At 43.4% G+C, this 15,442-nt stretch overlaps 1 protein-coding gene and 1 pseudogene across 6 annotated transcripts in view; one reads left to right on the top strand and one right to left on the bottom strand.

The window, feature by feature from the left end:
• The window catches only part of SFI1 (SFI1 centrin binding protein), a 145,840-nt gene that overhangs the window by 45,457 nt on the left and 84,941 nt on the right, over positions 1 to 15,442 (top strand). For all 6 annotated transcript variants that reach the window (XM_068238479.1, XM_068238463.1, XM_068238456.1 and 3 more), the window contains exons 4-8: positions 1,646 to 1,756; positions 6,126 to 6,220; positions 8,355 to 8,472; positions 8,566 to 8,668; positions 13,348 to 13,504. In XM_068238479.1, coding sequence (XP_068094580.1) covers positions 1,646 to 1,756; positions 6,126 to 6,220; positions 8,355 to 8,472; positions 8,566 to 8,668; positions 13,348 to 13,504 — 584 coding nt within the window. The remainder of the gene's footprint in view (positions 1 to 1,645; positions 1,757 to 6,125; positions 6,221 to 8,354; positions 8,473 to 8,565; positions 8,669 to 13,347; positions 13,505 to 15,442) is intronic.
• LOC137561771 (elongation factor 1-delta-like) lies at positions 12,415 to 13,120 on the bottom strand (annotated as a pseudogene).

The raw sequence follows: 15,442 nt of genomic DNA, 5'->3' as shown, positions 1-15,442 counted from the left end.
GGGAGGGAGAAGGACCACCAGACACCAGGCAACGCTATAGTGTAGATGGAGGGGAGGCCACTTGACACCAGGTACAATGTATGACAGACCACTATATACCAGCTGGCTGTGTAGGGGAGGTGGGACCACTAGACAACGGGTACACTCTATGAGGGAGGAGGGCCTGTCAGACCCCAGAGATTGTGTGATCAAATAAGAGACATTTATGTGTAGCTTCACCTCTTTCAGTAGAAAGACAGCCTGTCTTCTCTATTCCATGGAGGGCTGTCTACTTCCCACTGCAATGTTGTCCCAGGGCCAGGATGGAGTGATATCTCTGGATGTGAACAATGGAAGACCAGGCTGATCAGATTGGCCCTTGTACCTGCAGGTGCGGACAGGAGGGAACGGGGATAAGCATTGGGGCCCTGGGTGAGTTAAGCAGGAGATTTTTAACTGAACTTGCAGTTATGCTCTAGCAGACACCTTTTTAACGACTTAGGCCAGACTTACAGGATCCTAGCAAACCTTTATGGTTTTAGTAGACCAAAAAAAGCAACGATATGGAGTCTGAGTTGGAGTCAGTCAAGGCATCGGAGTTTGAGCGTTTTTAGGTACCTGGAGTCGGAGTCGGTGGTTCCATAATCTGAGGAGTCGAAAGTCCGAGTTGGATGATTTTTGTACCAAATCTATAGCCCTGGTATGTATTAGACTAAGGAGTTGGAGTCGGACCCATTTTGGGTACCTGGAGTTGGAGTCGGTGGTTCATAAACTGAGGAGTTGGAGTCGGATGATTTTTGTACCGACTCCACAGCCCTGAAATAAAGGATTGGTTGCTATATGTTAGGACCTAATTGCGCAACCAGTGGTACGTGTACTCAAGGGGGTATTTCTGATGGGTCCAGGGGTTACTAGGATTTAATGTAGTTAAGTATAACATTTTAGTTTTAGAAAATGATAATTCTATATTAAAGGACACATCCTTGCTGATTTAAAAAAAAAAAAAAAAAATGCCTACCCAGGGCTTCCTCCAGCCCCTAGCAGCCGATATGTCCCTTGCCGCAGCTCCGCTTCCAGCCGCTGGCCCAGGGTTCCCTCCGGTGCAGATGCCGATGTGCATCTACTGCGCCTGCGCAACAGCTGCTCTCGGTAGCACTGGCGTAGTCTGGCGTGTTCTACGCATACTCTAGACTACGTCAGCGCAGGGGCAGGTGAGGTTGGCATCTGCATTGGAGGGGACTGGGAACCACAGGAGCTGTGGCGAGGGCACAGGATGGCTGCCAGCCCTGGGTAAGGAAATCCTTTTTTATATCTTTAGCTTGGACCTTCCCTTTAACAACAGCCTTTTAGTGTTTTAGCTATATTAAGTATAAGTTAGTATTTTAGGCTATAGTAAATGCTTGGAAACTATTTACAGACAATTACGGTACTGTGTACGACTATTAAATATATATATGTGCCAAGGGGTACTTGAGATATTCTCTGCCTTATCAATGGGTACTTGGTGAGCATTCAAAAGGGGTGCATACTTAAATAATAATGACTAACACTGTGTTAGGACATTTTGTGCTGCTTTACTGAAAAAGCTGGTTTCATAATATTCCTATTTAGATAGCTGGATAAATACAGACATAAAATTCATAATAATGTAAATTATCTCCCTTAGGCAACATTATTGTCATCGTCTGCTTCGTTGCTGCTTAGCCCAGTGGAAGGAGGAGTGGTGGTCAGCATGTAAAGAGTGGAGGCTCAGCATTCGGGCTGAATGCCATTACAGGTACAGCTATTTGACTGATTTCAATAATGTTTGAACCCTGCATACACAATACACTTTAATGGTTTTGTTATAGTTCATGCGGATGATTTCTAGTATAAACTTCATCTAAGGATCGAACACAGTGAATCCAGCGCAGGAGACTTGGGTGCACAGGGAGTAACTTTGGCGCCGTCTGAAGACGGAGCTGAAGTTACTTTTAAAACACAGTAATTCGGCTTCCAGCAATTGCTGGAAGACTAATTATTTCATTCCCCACCATCCATGGCGGCCGGGACTTGTGCAGCAGCAGGATCAGCCATATACCGGCTGTATCCTGCGCCCAAGTCTCCCGCGCCAATTCCTCTCGTACGTCTAAGGATTCCTCTGTAGTGCAGCTAACATTGTAAGTTCACCATACATCCTTGAATACCCTGTATTACCACTCACATGTAATATGGCTTACCTACTTTTAATCCATTGGCTTATACTACATAGCTGTGGTAGAACTATTCAAAATTATACTAGTAGATTTATAGTGTACTAGTGACCGCCACCGCTGCCAGCACACGTCCGCCGTGCGACCGGCCGCCCCCTGGCTGTCCTTCCTGTCCAAAGGGTGTCACTGCGGCACAAACACAGGAACACACACAGGACGAAGGGACTCAGGGATTTTATTGTAGTGTATGGCCAGCTCTAGACACAAAACATTTGATATTGGTGGTGAATTTCAAAAAGTGTAATTTAAACTCATGCATGATCACCTTTTAAGGAAAAAGAAGTCTTCATTACAGTTTATGGTAATCGAAAAAATATTAAAAAAAAGTTTTACTTGGATTCACTTCACTAGGAGCACTGACCGGGTTCAGCCTGTGTTTACACAGGGCAGAGAGCTACCATAACGCAGCTCACACACAGCTCACAGCTGTAATTCCCAGCTACTCCTAAGACACTGATCTAAATGAGCACAGTCCAGTGACTTAATTCAGCAACCACATGTGAAATAAAGAATTTTCATTGTGTGATGTGCTAGAGTTCAGATCTGCTTTAACTCAGAGCACCTGATCTGCATTCTCTCTTCCTGAGTCAGTGGATGGCATAGAAGGGCAGCCAGGCATCTTACATTGTTTAAAGTATCCCTGAACTGAAAATAAACTGATGAGATAAACATGGCTTCTTTGGAATCTCACAGTTTTTATTTCCTATTTAAAAGCTGAAAAAGTAGGTTTTGTCTCTGCTGACTGACAGTCTTACACAGAGTCTGACACAGTTTTAAGTCAAAATCTATGAACTATTGACCTTTTTAACTATTCCCTGCACACTGAAGCTGATCTCTACCGGGAAAGAGTTTTTATTGCTATATAATTCCTAATCTTTAGGGTTACCTATAGTCCCACTAGGTCCCAACTAGATAGACACTGTAATTTGTGTACCTGAATGTTTAACTCTCCCAGGCAAAAATAAAAGACAAAAAATGAACATTGCCTAGTTATTTGTACACTTGGCACTGTACATACACTTTCATCTCATGATGTCATGCCAGCTCAGGTACACTTTAAATTAAAATAAATATGGCAGCTTTCATATACTTGTCAGTGGAATGTGTTTTTAAACTTTAGGATGCTTTCACAGTGGGACGTTACAGGCGCACGTTAGAGCAGCCTGTAACGCAGCCCACCGCACAGTAATGAAAAATCAATGGGCTGTTCACAGTGCCCACGTTGCGTTACATTGTAACGCTGCACATCAGGTTAAAGTGCTGCATGCTGTGCGTTATACGCGGCTAGGCCTCCCCTCCTCCTCCTCGGCCAGCCACATGGCTAATATTCACTGCATGGTGTGACGTGCAGTGTTTACTTCCTGGAGCGCCACTCTGTGCGGCGATTGGCTGGCGGGACCACTTGATGCGGATCACGTGGTTTCCGCAGTCTATAGCACAAAAAAAGGCGCACCAAGAGCTGCATAACGCAGCTCTAGGTAGCGTCCTCCACCGACACCACCAGGCGTTGCGTTAGGGGCACGTTATGCGACCTATAACGTCTCCTAAAACGCAACGTCCTGGTGGGAAAGAGGCCTTAAGCTTTCTCTCATTTCTTAGCACTTTAAAGGTGCTTCCATGTTGTGTTCATGTTTCTCAACAGGATTTATAAGTGTTTGTTGCTCGACTATTATCATTTAGGATAAGTTTCCGTTGTGTGAAATTAATGTATTGGACAGCTATTCCAGTACACTATTCTTTCATTTGTAATTTACTCATTTAGAAGGTAAAATGTATTACAGTTTATATCTTCCTATCTCTACAAATGGCTAACATAGTCTATGGTGCATAATTAATACAAGTACTATAGTAGGTATTTCCAGTTATTTACTGTTAATATGACCCATGGTGAAACACTGTATTCTTGCCTGGCAGTAAGGTGGCACACTGTGCAGGCTTTCTACCTCTGAATCATTGGCTGCTGCTGCTAAATGGGCTCTTCTGGACCCTGAAGAACCTTAAAAGTCTGATCAGAACCAGACTATGGGCTGAACTACCAGGGCTGTGGAGTCTGATTCGGAGCAATTTTTGGGTCCCTGGAGTCGGAGTCGGGAAAAAATGCACCGACTCTGAAATGAATTTAAACTAATTAAAATAGAAAATATGTTAAAAAATGTTCTATTTCTTAGATAATAGTCATCATAAATAATTTATATATACAGTAATAGCTCTGCTTAGTCCACAAAAATGAAATAAACCAATCAAAAAATAGTTACTTGTGCTGCTTCAATAAAGCAGTCCCCCTGTATTTTTTAAGTCAGATATACATATCTGATTGTGACTGTATATATGATGTGTGTACACAGGAATTGCTTATATATACTAAATAATATATATGCTGTAAGAATAAAGACTGTGTAGCTGTGTCACTAATGGAGATGGTCAATGAGATGAAAATAATTCTGCGCTGATGCTGGTTTATGCGAATTTATGCACTCCCTTTGCTCATGAAATCAAATAATTTGATATGTTGTTAAACTTTGATTTGATGACTATGAATTAAAGGGTACCTGAGACGGATGAAAAGAAAATTTTTATACGTACCTGGGGCTTCCTCCTGCCCCCTTCAGGCTAATCAGTCCCTCGCTGTCCACCTCCGCCACCTGGATCTTCTGCTATGAGTCCCAGTAATTCAGCCAGTCAGTGCAGTCGAGCCTTGTGCTGCTCCCACAGCCAGGAGCATTCTGCACCTGCGCAACAGTGCTGCGCAGGTGTAGTACGCTCCTGGCAGGGGGGAGGGGTATGCATGCATACTACGCCCGACTGGCACAAGTACCGGGACCCATAGCAGAAGATCCAGGTGGCGGAGGAGGACAGCGAGGGACTGATTCGCCTGAAGGGGGCTGGAGGAAGCCCCAGGTATGTATAAAACTTTTTAATTTCATCTGTTTCAGGTTTACTTTGTTACACAGTAGTACTATACTGTACATATGCACTCCTCACAGAGCTGCAGGGAATCCACTGAGAATGTTGTGCACATTGAACACAGAGGTGTTTTCTATCACCCATAAACCTGGTTCAGATTGTACCTGAAGAATGTGTAATAGGAATAATAGCCTCATTCTCCTGCAGAGTACCTGCACATCACTATTACATGCATCCACAGTCACATTGCCTAGGGCCTGATCCATGTTCAGATTGTGCATGAAGAATATGTAATAGAGGAAGAATCTCCTCATTCCCCTGCAGAGTACCTACACATCATACTTACATGTACCCACACTTACATTGCCTAGGGCTTGATAGATGTTCTTTGTTCATGTCTGTACCTTCTACAAGTACACTTACCAAGGACTAGTTTTAGTCTAGAGGCAGAAGATCCGCCAGATATTCAGGTAACTGGTATTGTTTAAAAGGGAATACATATGGCAGCCTCCATATCCCTCTCACTTTAGTTGTATTTTAAAATTCCTAAGTGTTGGCAGTTAAGAGATGCATTTCATGTTACATACTTTCAATCAACAAGGTTGTAATATGCAAATTAGAGGAGTCGAAGTTGAAGAGTCGGTGGAATCCTAACCTGAGGAGTCAGAGTCGGTGGATTTTTGTACCGACTCCATGGCCCTGTGAACTACCAAGCCTCTGCTCTTCTGATACCCTGCCTAGCCTCAGGATGTGAGAAGGGGGCTTGGAGGGGAGCTACCAAAATATGAATTAGTGTGTAAGGGGCTGTGCCCTCAAACCAGTCATGCATTGGTACTTCCTGGGGGTTCTGTGGCACTAACTTTGGCTACTAAGGTGACTAGTAAACATGGTATGCAGATTTGCTATCATTTTTTGGTCCAGTCCTTCTGCAAGGTGACTTGAAGCATGTTGGTGCTACATTCATGTATATTTTACATTAATACATTTTAGGTATGTCTCCTACAAGATGTGTTTCCAGGCATGGAGGAGCTTTACGCATTCGCAGCTGCAGAATAAAAAGAAGTACCAAGTTGCAGAGCGTCATGGTGAGAATTCTCCCAGTGAAAGAGTAAGGCGTTGGAAGGGAATTGTAGTGAAACTGTGGAGCTACTTTGCATTCGTTCAGCCATGCCAGTTACCAAAGGGAATCTTGTTAAAACCTTTGTAACGGACAATGGTCTTGGCTGCATAATGTTGCACACACCAGAATAAAGCTCATCACTTTCAAGGTGCCTCTACCAGCAGGTTTCCTGCTCTAGTCCTGTGACACACATAGTGATTACACTGAGAGCATGTTTACCTGGATATATCCTTATACCGCCTTAAGCGCTTTTCTTTATTTGTTTTATTTGTAATTATCCGCACCATTTATTATTTGCCCCAGCAGCGAATACAGGCTTTATCCGCATGCATATTGCAATTTGCAAAGGGCCCTCTTTATGAATTATTGGGGCATATACTATGAAAACATGTTAAAATTGCCTCGCACACTGCAATTTTACCTTTACACCCAACAGTTGCGTATCGCATGCTGCACGCTATTTGTGCAATGCACTCAAGGTAACTGTCGTAAGTAACTAACATTCGGCAGGGCAAAAACTTCATTAGAACTGTATTTTCTAGCTTTACAATTTTTTTTCCCCTGTGAAATGCCCCCCAAAAAAGAAAGAGAGAAAACACTTATTGCTGTATCCGTAACAGCACAGCGGAAAGTGTGCAGTGGTTAGAATAGGCCCCATAGTCAACATAATATAAGTATATTGCATTAGTATCTCCCTTTTAAGATATAAGCAAGCTAACTCCAGTATAGTCTTAACTGTTACACTGTGCTTATGGTTTTAGCATTTTAAAGAGACACTGAAGCGAAAAAAAAAATATGATATAGTGAATTGATTGTGTACTATGAGTAATTACTAGAAGATTAGCAGCAAAGAAAATATTCTCATACTTTTATTTTCAGGTATATAGTGTTTTTTTTTTTTTAACATTGCATCATTCTCTAATATGTGCAGATTACACAACACTCTGCATTCAAAATGAGTCTTTCAGAGCAGTCTGTGAAGTAATGACCTCTCCTCTAGCAGAGGAAAAGTAAATAGTCCAGGAACAGTTGAGATAATAAAACTCAGATAACAGCCCTCTCTACTACTAACTTAGTCGGAGAGCTTAATGGCTTGTTTGCATAGAGATAACAACTGAAGTTTCTCAACTCTTCCTGTACTGGAAACAATTATGTATCTGATCTTAATGTTTTATTTCTTAGCTCTGCTACAAAATCATATCATCATTTGTTTTCCGCTTCAGTGTCTGTTTAAGTCAGACAGGAGAAAAGCGCTATACAAATGTTAGGATTATAATAGTAAACAACTTACAGTGTGTGGTGATTCCTGTTTAAAGCGGTTTAACACCCAGCATTACAACTTTGCTTTAAAAGATTGCTTACAGCTTACAAACTATTATGCCAGATTTTTTTTTAAGCAGAAATTCACTGAATGGGTTAAACATGACATTTTAGTGTTGGATTTAACTAGGAATCCGCATCCGTTCTTATCTTTTAGTTACAAATGTATCTTTATTTGGAATACAAATAGACCTTTGAAAAGCCTGCGGGGGAAGCCCTCTTTGTTCTCTCAAAGCAGTGTTTGTTTGTTACATTGTAGACAGATACATTTGTAACTAAACAAGCAAGCATGGAGGAGGATTTCTAGCTAAATGCAGCACTAAAATGTCATGTTTAATCCATTCAGTGAATTTCTGCAAAAAAAAAATCTGGCATAATAGTTTATAGGCTGTAAGCAATCTTTTAAAGCAAAGTTGAAATGCTGGGTGTTAGACCACTTTAAATAATGTACTTGAAGCTGTGCCCAATACTTCTACAATAGTAAATTGAATCCCAGCACTTGTTACCTTACCTCTGTAGAAGTACCAATAACCTCTGCATATGCGGAGTACAGCAGTACAGGCTAATAATGGCTCCATTTTTTTTATATAAACAGTGGTAGTGATAAGCCTGTAGTTTAGAACAGATGAAATTTCATGCATGTTGCATTACTGATCTAAAGTTATTTTAAGCACACTTTAAATATTTTTTCTGTACCTTTTTGATCTGGAAATAAGAGCACAGTAATTCTAATATTATGGAGCTATACTGGTCTATTTAATACTCACATTTGTTTATAGCTCAGAGGCATGTCATGCAACAGGCATGGCATCACTGGATTATCTATGTGAACCTCCGACAGACGAAGCATCACATGGTCTTAGAAGCTTTGGAATTCAGACAGTACAGAGACCTACAGTGAGTAGAGAGTAACTGGAAATGAATCTAATCTTGAACACCTTTACTGTTCCTCCTAATGAGCTCACAAGCCATGTCTACTTCCTTTGCCAGCAATGTGTGGCACATGTGGATGGTTCAGATCCAACACCGACAAAGAATCCGTGAGATGGAGACACTGTCGTTAAAACACTGGGCTGTGAGCCTGCAAGTGAGGGTATGTCTAGTAACCTAACATGTGATTTTCACATCCTGAATTGCAGAGAAATGAAAATTGATATTAAATATTTACAATCCATTCTAACCAAGTATGGTTCCTTGCTAGCTGTAAAATTGGCAGTTACTGAAGGCATTGTGTATATAGTGATTAATTGTGGAAATCTTAACAGGCTTTCAGAGCACATGATTATACTGATTTCATCTTTGTAAGGCCCTGTTTCCACTCAGTTTGAATGTGCAGCGTTTCCCAGTGCGCGAGCTGGACGGATATGCTGTGTATTCAGATAATAGCTTGCCATCCAAATCACATGCCAGTGCAGTTCTGTATGGCACGCACCAGTTTTCCGTAGCACACATCCGAATCCCTATAGCTGTGCCATGCAGTGATTTGACTGTGGCTTTGCAATGGCATGAGTGGTGACTCCGAGTCAGAAACGGGCATGGCACACAGTGGAAATATGTCCTATGACTTGTTGTGGCTACCTGTGTTGCACTTGGCAACATTGCTGTTTTAGACAACAAAGTACAATTTTTTTTGTACCAGTCGGTCCTAACTATTGTACAATTCAGAAGCATGCTGCTCACTCCTTAAACACCTATGTGCACATGTATCCCAGTTCTTCAGGTTTAAACTATAACAGAACTGACTCATGACATGATGAGATAAACATGAGTACATATAGTTCTAAGCCTACTTATTACTTGCCTGTGTTCACATTTTATATATTTTTTCAATGCACTGGTTAATAAAGCAAGGCTATGTACATAAATTAGGCAGTCCAATGCAGCCACAACTCTCCTGAAAAGTAAATATAAGCTAAAAGGCATTTATCTGGCTACGCAAATAATCCTGGTATCCTGTCTCCCATAATTAACCTCCCTGTCGTTCAATTTCTGCGGGATTTCCGTGCAAAAAGTGGTCCAATTAATTTTCTTGAAATTTTTGCCTGGAACTTACTAAAATCCATCAAGCAAGGGTCTAGTATCCATTTTGAGTATAAATAAAGGTTTCAAATACAAAATCATGCAAAAAAAGTTGCATTAAAATTTCGAAAATAAACTTAATCACAAATAGAAAAATCCTCCTCAATTATGGATGAAGAAATAAATCTACAGATGCCGAAATGAATAACGTCCGGTGTTTACCTAAAACATCTCCCTTGTGTGGTACGACAACTAAGGGCTGGTTCACACGCACACTTAGACGTCGTTTACTGCCGTTTATGCAAACACAGTATTTTAATCAATATTTTTTCACTGTCTGGAAGCAGCACGGTCTGGTCGTTCAGGGGTCCATTAGCACCGCACTCCTGTGTACCCCTGCGGGATGAAAAATGACGATCGCTGTGAATCACCGCTAAAAGTGGACAAATTCTTTTCTACACGCTTGCAGAAAAGAATTTGGACCAGACATGGGGCAGGGGCTTCAGACACCTGTCTGAACCAACCCTAAAGGTCCATACACACACTGGTCTGAACTGTGAGTGGTGGACCATAATGACTGCCATGGCGGGGGTGGTCATTATGGTCAGACCAGTGTGTCAGCTGCACAACGATCACACTAAGATCCGGTGTGTTTGAATTTTAGCAATGCCCGAACACAGCACAATGTTATGGCTTCCAGTGGGTGAGTAGGTAGGTGCCAAGAACAAAGCGGTTGGGTGATGGTTAGACAGGGCCGGTTCTAGACTTTTTGCTGCCTGAGGCAAACTTGTGAGGATGCACCACACGTTATTATAAACCTTTCCAGGCCAGTTTTCAACATGACCAAGGCTAACTCTTCCATACCATTTGTAGCAAATTTTATTATGAACGAGTCAGCCTCGTCCTTACCACCAGGGAGGCTACATGATGCAATGTCCATGCTCTGCACATAGTCCCCAAACTTTGATGTCCTCCTCAAGCATATCAGCAGTGGTGTAGCTAGGGTATTTGACACCCGGTGCGGCCACATTCTCCACCTCGCCACTGTGTTTATGTGTGTGTGTGTGTGTGTGTGTGTGTGTGTGACACAGGACAGGTAATTTATAAACGCACATTACAGCATATTTACACATTATATATACACATACACATTACGGGAACAGCGCTGGGGGTTTCGTCACCTGTCCCGATATCGCTCACCGTTACCGTCGCACACACTATCAAGCAAGTTCACCCTACATCTTGCAGCATGTCTGACTGACTAATGCCGCTAATTTCAGCCCAAAAATGGTTGCATTGTCGGTCGGGCATGCTCTTAGTGGCAGCGATTTTCATTGGCTTTCGATTGTAATTGGATAGTCTATCAGCCGCCAAGTTGCCTGATGTATGGCCCCCTTGAGAGTAAATGTATTGCACTAACAAATACATGAAATAAAAGATCATTCATGTTTTATGAGCGAATATACAATGGAATCAATTGCTGTTGATATGAAAATAATCTGTCCCATTGAGGAAGAGAAAGTGTAAATGAAAAGAGGGGGAGAAGGCAGACAGCAGCCAGAAAGTGCAGAGAGTGGAATAATAAAGATAAGATCACAAACAAAGGACAGGACCTTTCATTTGAACCAGGCTGCAGAGTACACAGAAATCTGTATGGAGTAGTGTTGTCCGGATCATGAACGATTCGGATCTTTGATCCGAATCTATTTTGTGAGTCGAATCATCCGAATCATCAAAATGAGTGATTCGGATCACAAAGGGGGCGGGGCCAGGAGGGACACGCCCCCCCTCTTAGCGGGCAGCGGGGTCCTGGAAGCAGAGCAGAGAGATGGATTGCTCTGTTGAAGGGGAGGCAGCCTTGCACAGCCACAGGTAGATGAGAGAGAGGGGACATCGGTGCCACTGCCAGATATGTGTATAGCACACATACTGGCTATAATGTGCTGCTCATTACAGGCTCTCCCGTATTTGTGCACAGTGAACAAATTGGAAACTTTTGGCACAGCACAGTAACGTTACAGGCAGCATGCTGGGCTAGGACAGGGGCAGGCACTGTGATTGCTGTGCAATATGATCCTCCTGCACTGCTCTATACAGCTGCACTTCACTTCTGGGAATGCTTTGGGGAATGGGAGTTGGGAGTATACAGATGAACATATAGGTGAAATATATGTAAAGCATATGATTGCAGCATGTGGGTATTGTCTGCAAACAAACATTTCTGCTTTCTGCTCGTCCCTTCTCTGTCCACTCCCTGCCCTCTGTCCATCTTCTCCCCTTCTCTGTGTGTCCACCCTCCCTCCCCTTCTCCTGTCCTGCTAGTCATTTCATCCCCGAATGCTTCCTTTGTAAAATGATCCGAGATTTGGATCAAAGATCTGGATCTTTTCAATGATCCGATTCCAATCATCCGGATCATTGAAAAGATCCGAACTTCGCATCTCTAGTGTGGAGTGTGGAAGATCCGCCTGTCACAAACACGCTGCTCTCTCCTGCAGCTGCTGCTGGTCTTTACTCTGGACGGGGATGGTGTGGGCGGGCTCTCAGCTGGCTGCCTCGGTTTCATTGGTTGGAGAGAGGCACCAGCGTGGTAAAGGGCTTTACTGATTGGAGGGCGGAAAGAGAAGGGAAATGTTACTTCTGCTGTGGCCCAGATCCTCTGCCTGAGTGCCTGTAACTAACTAGAGCGATGCGCTCTTGTTATTGCAGGCGGCATTGAGCTTTAGTGTAAGGGAGGTATAATAGACAGGTTGGCATTGGCAAGCCTGTCACCCCTGTCATAGTGTCAAGTGGGGTGCGGATCGCACCCCCCTAGTGACGCTAGTGCATATCAGTGCCCACTTTGCCATCTTCCACCACACACTGGATCTGCAGCTTCTTGATGCCATAACCCACAGGAACCAGCTTGGAGGAGCCACACAACAGGCCATCCATCTGAACTGAGCGAACACATTCCTCCATTCCTCCAGCTTCCCCATGTCTGTCTCATCATCCCATGGTTTCCCATCAACCAGGATGGAAGACTTGGCTATGATTCCCGGCTTTTTGGATTTTTTTCTCAGCATATTGTTGCAGTCGCTATTCTCTGATTCTGGCAGCTTCTGCATTATCCTCCTCGTCATCACTGCCGAACAGGTCAATATTGTCATCATCCTCTTTCTTCGGCTGAGGAGCAGGTCTTGCTGGCAGGTTCTGGTAATGGAACCTTGTACACAACTTGAGGGGGAGCGGCCACTTCCTGAGGTAGCAGAATTCTCCAGTGTATGGATCCAGCTTTCCAGCTTTGAGATGGTGAGCTGAAAATCCTGGAAACTTTGAGGGCTCTGGTTCTCATGCTCTAGGCTGGCGACCCGGGCCAGGAGTTCACGGTTGTCTCCGTTGGTGGGGCAGCGCCTGTCGCGCTCTGTGGTTGGACGTGGGCATTTGTTGCAGATTTGCTTAGGTTTTCATTATGCTACCTCTCTACATCATCATACTTGAATTTGTCAAACCAGATCTTTTCTGTGCCCATGCCTGAAGCTGCCATTTTTCTGTAAGAAATATTTGCATCATTGTTACAATGGTACAGTCCAATAGGTCAGAATATCAGTGTTTTACAAGTTCTTGGGTATGACTTCATATTATTACAAATACCTTTTGTATTGCAATTCATAAAATGTGTACTTCCAATGGGTACATTTACATGTTTCCATCTCCCTTTCATATTTGTTTTCCCTTATTAGTTTTGTTTTCTTGGCTTCCTCCCTCTTGTAGGCGTGGCTTCAGTGGCGAGACTTCTACCTTCACAATCAGGAGGGAAGGCAGAAGGAGCACAAGGCACTAATGCATCACAGGAGCTGCACATTACAAACATTTATGAGATTCTGGTGCCTTTATGTGCACTATCGTAGGCAGAAGAGACAGCAGAATGGTAAAAGCAATATGCATACCTGTGTCACTTTTTAACTCTAAACTGAGGTTGGAATAGATACTGCATTTAAGAAAGCACAAATGTGTTCACTTCCATCTATTTCTAATAACATACTAGCAATGGCTGTTGGAGGTAAATGTGGATAGGAGCAGAGCAGTATTAAAGCTTCTTGTCCCTGCGTGCAGAACAGTACAGGTGTGATGCGGTGCCTACGGTGAAGCATATAGTACATGAAAAATATGCTTCACTGCCACTGTAAATGCACATGTTGTACTGTTTTGCTCAGCCTCCATCACATTATTTTGATGGATTCTGCCACACTGCTGCTAACTCGACAATGTAAATGCTCCATTACCATATAATACCATCATGTTTGCAATGCGATTTATATTGGCCGACGCACTACAATGTCGGTGTGAAAGTAGCCTTGTTATCAGTTGTGTTAACTGGCGTTTCACTTAGGAGCACTCACACCCAGGAGGGGGCAGCAGAAGTCAAAACAGGCCGTGCAGGGAGCTGCTTGAATCAGACATTTGGCATGGAGGGACAGAGCATTTCTATTCCCACAAATTAGGCTGGCAGGCACTAAGGCAGCCTTTGTCAACCTTTTTACCCTGGAGGAACCCTGCAAACAATTTTTTGATCTTGCGGAACCCCTGAATTTATTTTTCAGGAGGCTTAAACTTTAAAAGTAGGTTAGGCTGTTAATTTCACTACCTCCTATTACACTGCCACTCATACTGTCTCCTGACCCCTCAATTTAGGGCTTCTTGTTACAGTACCACCTATTACAGTGTGCTCTAGTAGTATACTTCCCTCGCGATGGGGTAAAATGCCAAGGAACCCCTGCAGAGTCCTCAAGGGACCCTGGGGTTCCAGGGAACCCTGGTTGAGAAAGCCTGCACTAAGGGGATGGCGCCCCTGGATAGTGCTATGTAGCATGAACTAATTCCCGCAGGGCGATTGTTTTGGTTTTTGACCCTGCATATTTAGGCATGCGAAAGCAAATGCATATTTGCATGAGCAATGTCTCGTGATTAGCCAATAGGCCAAATTTGCAAAGCCAGATTTGTCAGGTTCACTTGGTTAATGCACACATTTCCTTTCTGATGTAATTAGATTTACTAAGGGGATGTAGCATGGTAACAGCTGCTCTTTCTAATTTGTGTGCTTTGTAAATAATCGTTTGTGATGGAATTGAAGAAATGCAAATGCTTATTGCCCATAATGGTTGTCTGGTTAATGTAACATTAGTCTGATCACCATTTACAGAGAGCTTGCATGTAGGGAAATTCCATTTTGGAAACTGTAGTGCATGCCCAACTTAAAGGGAACCAAAACTGAGAAGGATATGGATTTTTCCTTTTTAAGTAATACCAGTTGCCTGACTCTCCTGCTGATCCTGCGTCTCTAATACTTTTAGCCACAGCCCCTGAACATGCATGCAGATCAGGTGCTCTGACTGAAGTCAGACTGGATTAGTTGCATGCTTGTTTCAGGTGTGTGATTCAGCCACTTCTGTAGCCAAAGAGATCAGCAGGCTAAGGGCTCGTTTCCACTAGTGCGGCGTGCGTCTCGTAGACGCACGCCGGCACTGAGCGGGTGGGCGGGATCGCAGGCGATTCCCATCAGCCGTGCCATGCACGGCTATGGGAATCGCAGCCTCCGCCGCGAATTCTGTGGGGGTTTCCGGCCGAATCGCTACTGCAAGCGATTCGGCCGGCGGCGCCGTTGTCCCCTATGGCAGAGTTTCCCCGCGCGATTTGCCTGCGGGGAAACTCTGCGGATTCGCGGCCGTTTCCGCGAGAGTGGAAACGGGCCCTAACAGGCAAGGAAAAATCCATATCCTTCTCAGTTAAGGTTCCGTTTAAAGTGACACTGAAGCGGAAAAAAAACGTATGATATAATGAATTGTATGTGTAGTACGGGTAAGGAATA

This window comes from Hyperolius riggenbachi, chromosome 1 (genome assembly GCF_040937935.1).
Source record: "Hyperolius riggenbachi isolate aHypRig1 chromosome 1, aHypRig1.pri, whole genome shotgun sequence".
Classification (NCBI taxonomy): Eukaryota; Metazoa; Chordata; class Amphibia; order Anura; family Hyperoliidae; genus Hyperolius; species Hyperolius riggenbachi.
This window is presented reverse-complemented; position numbering and strand designations above follow the sequence as displayed.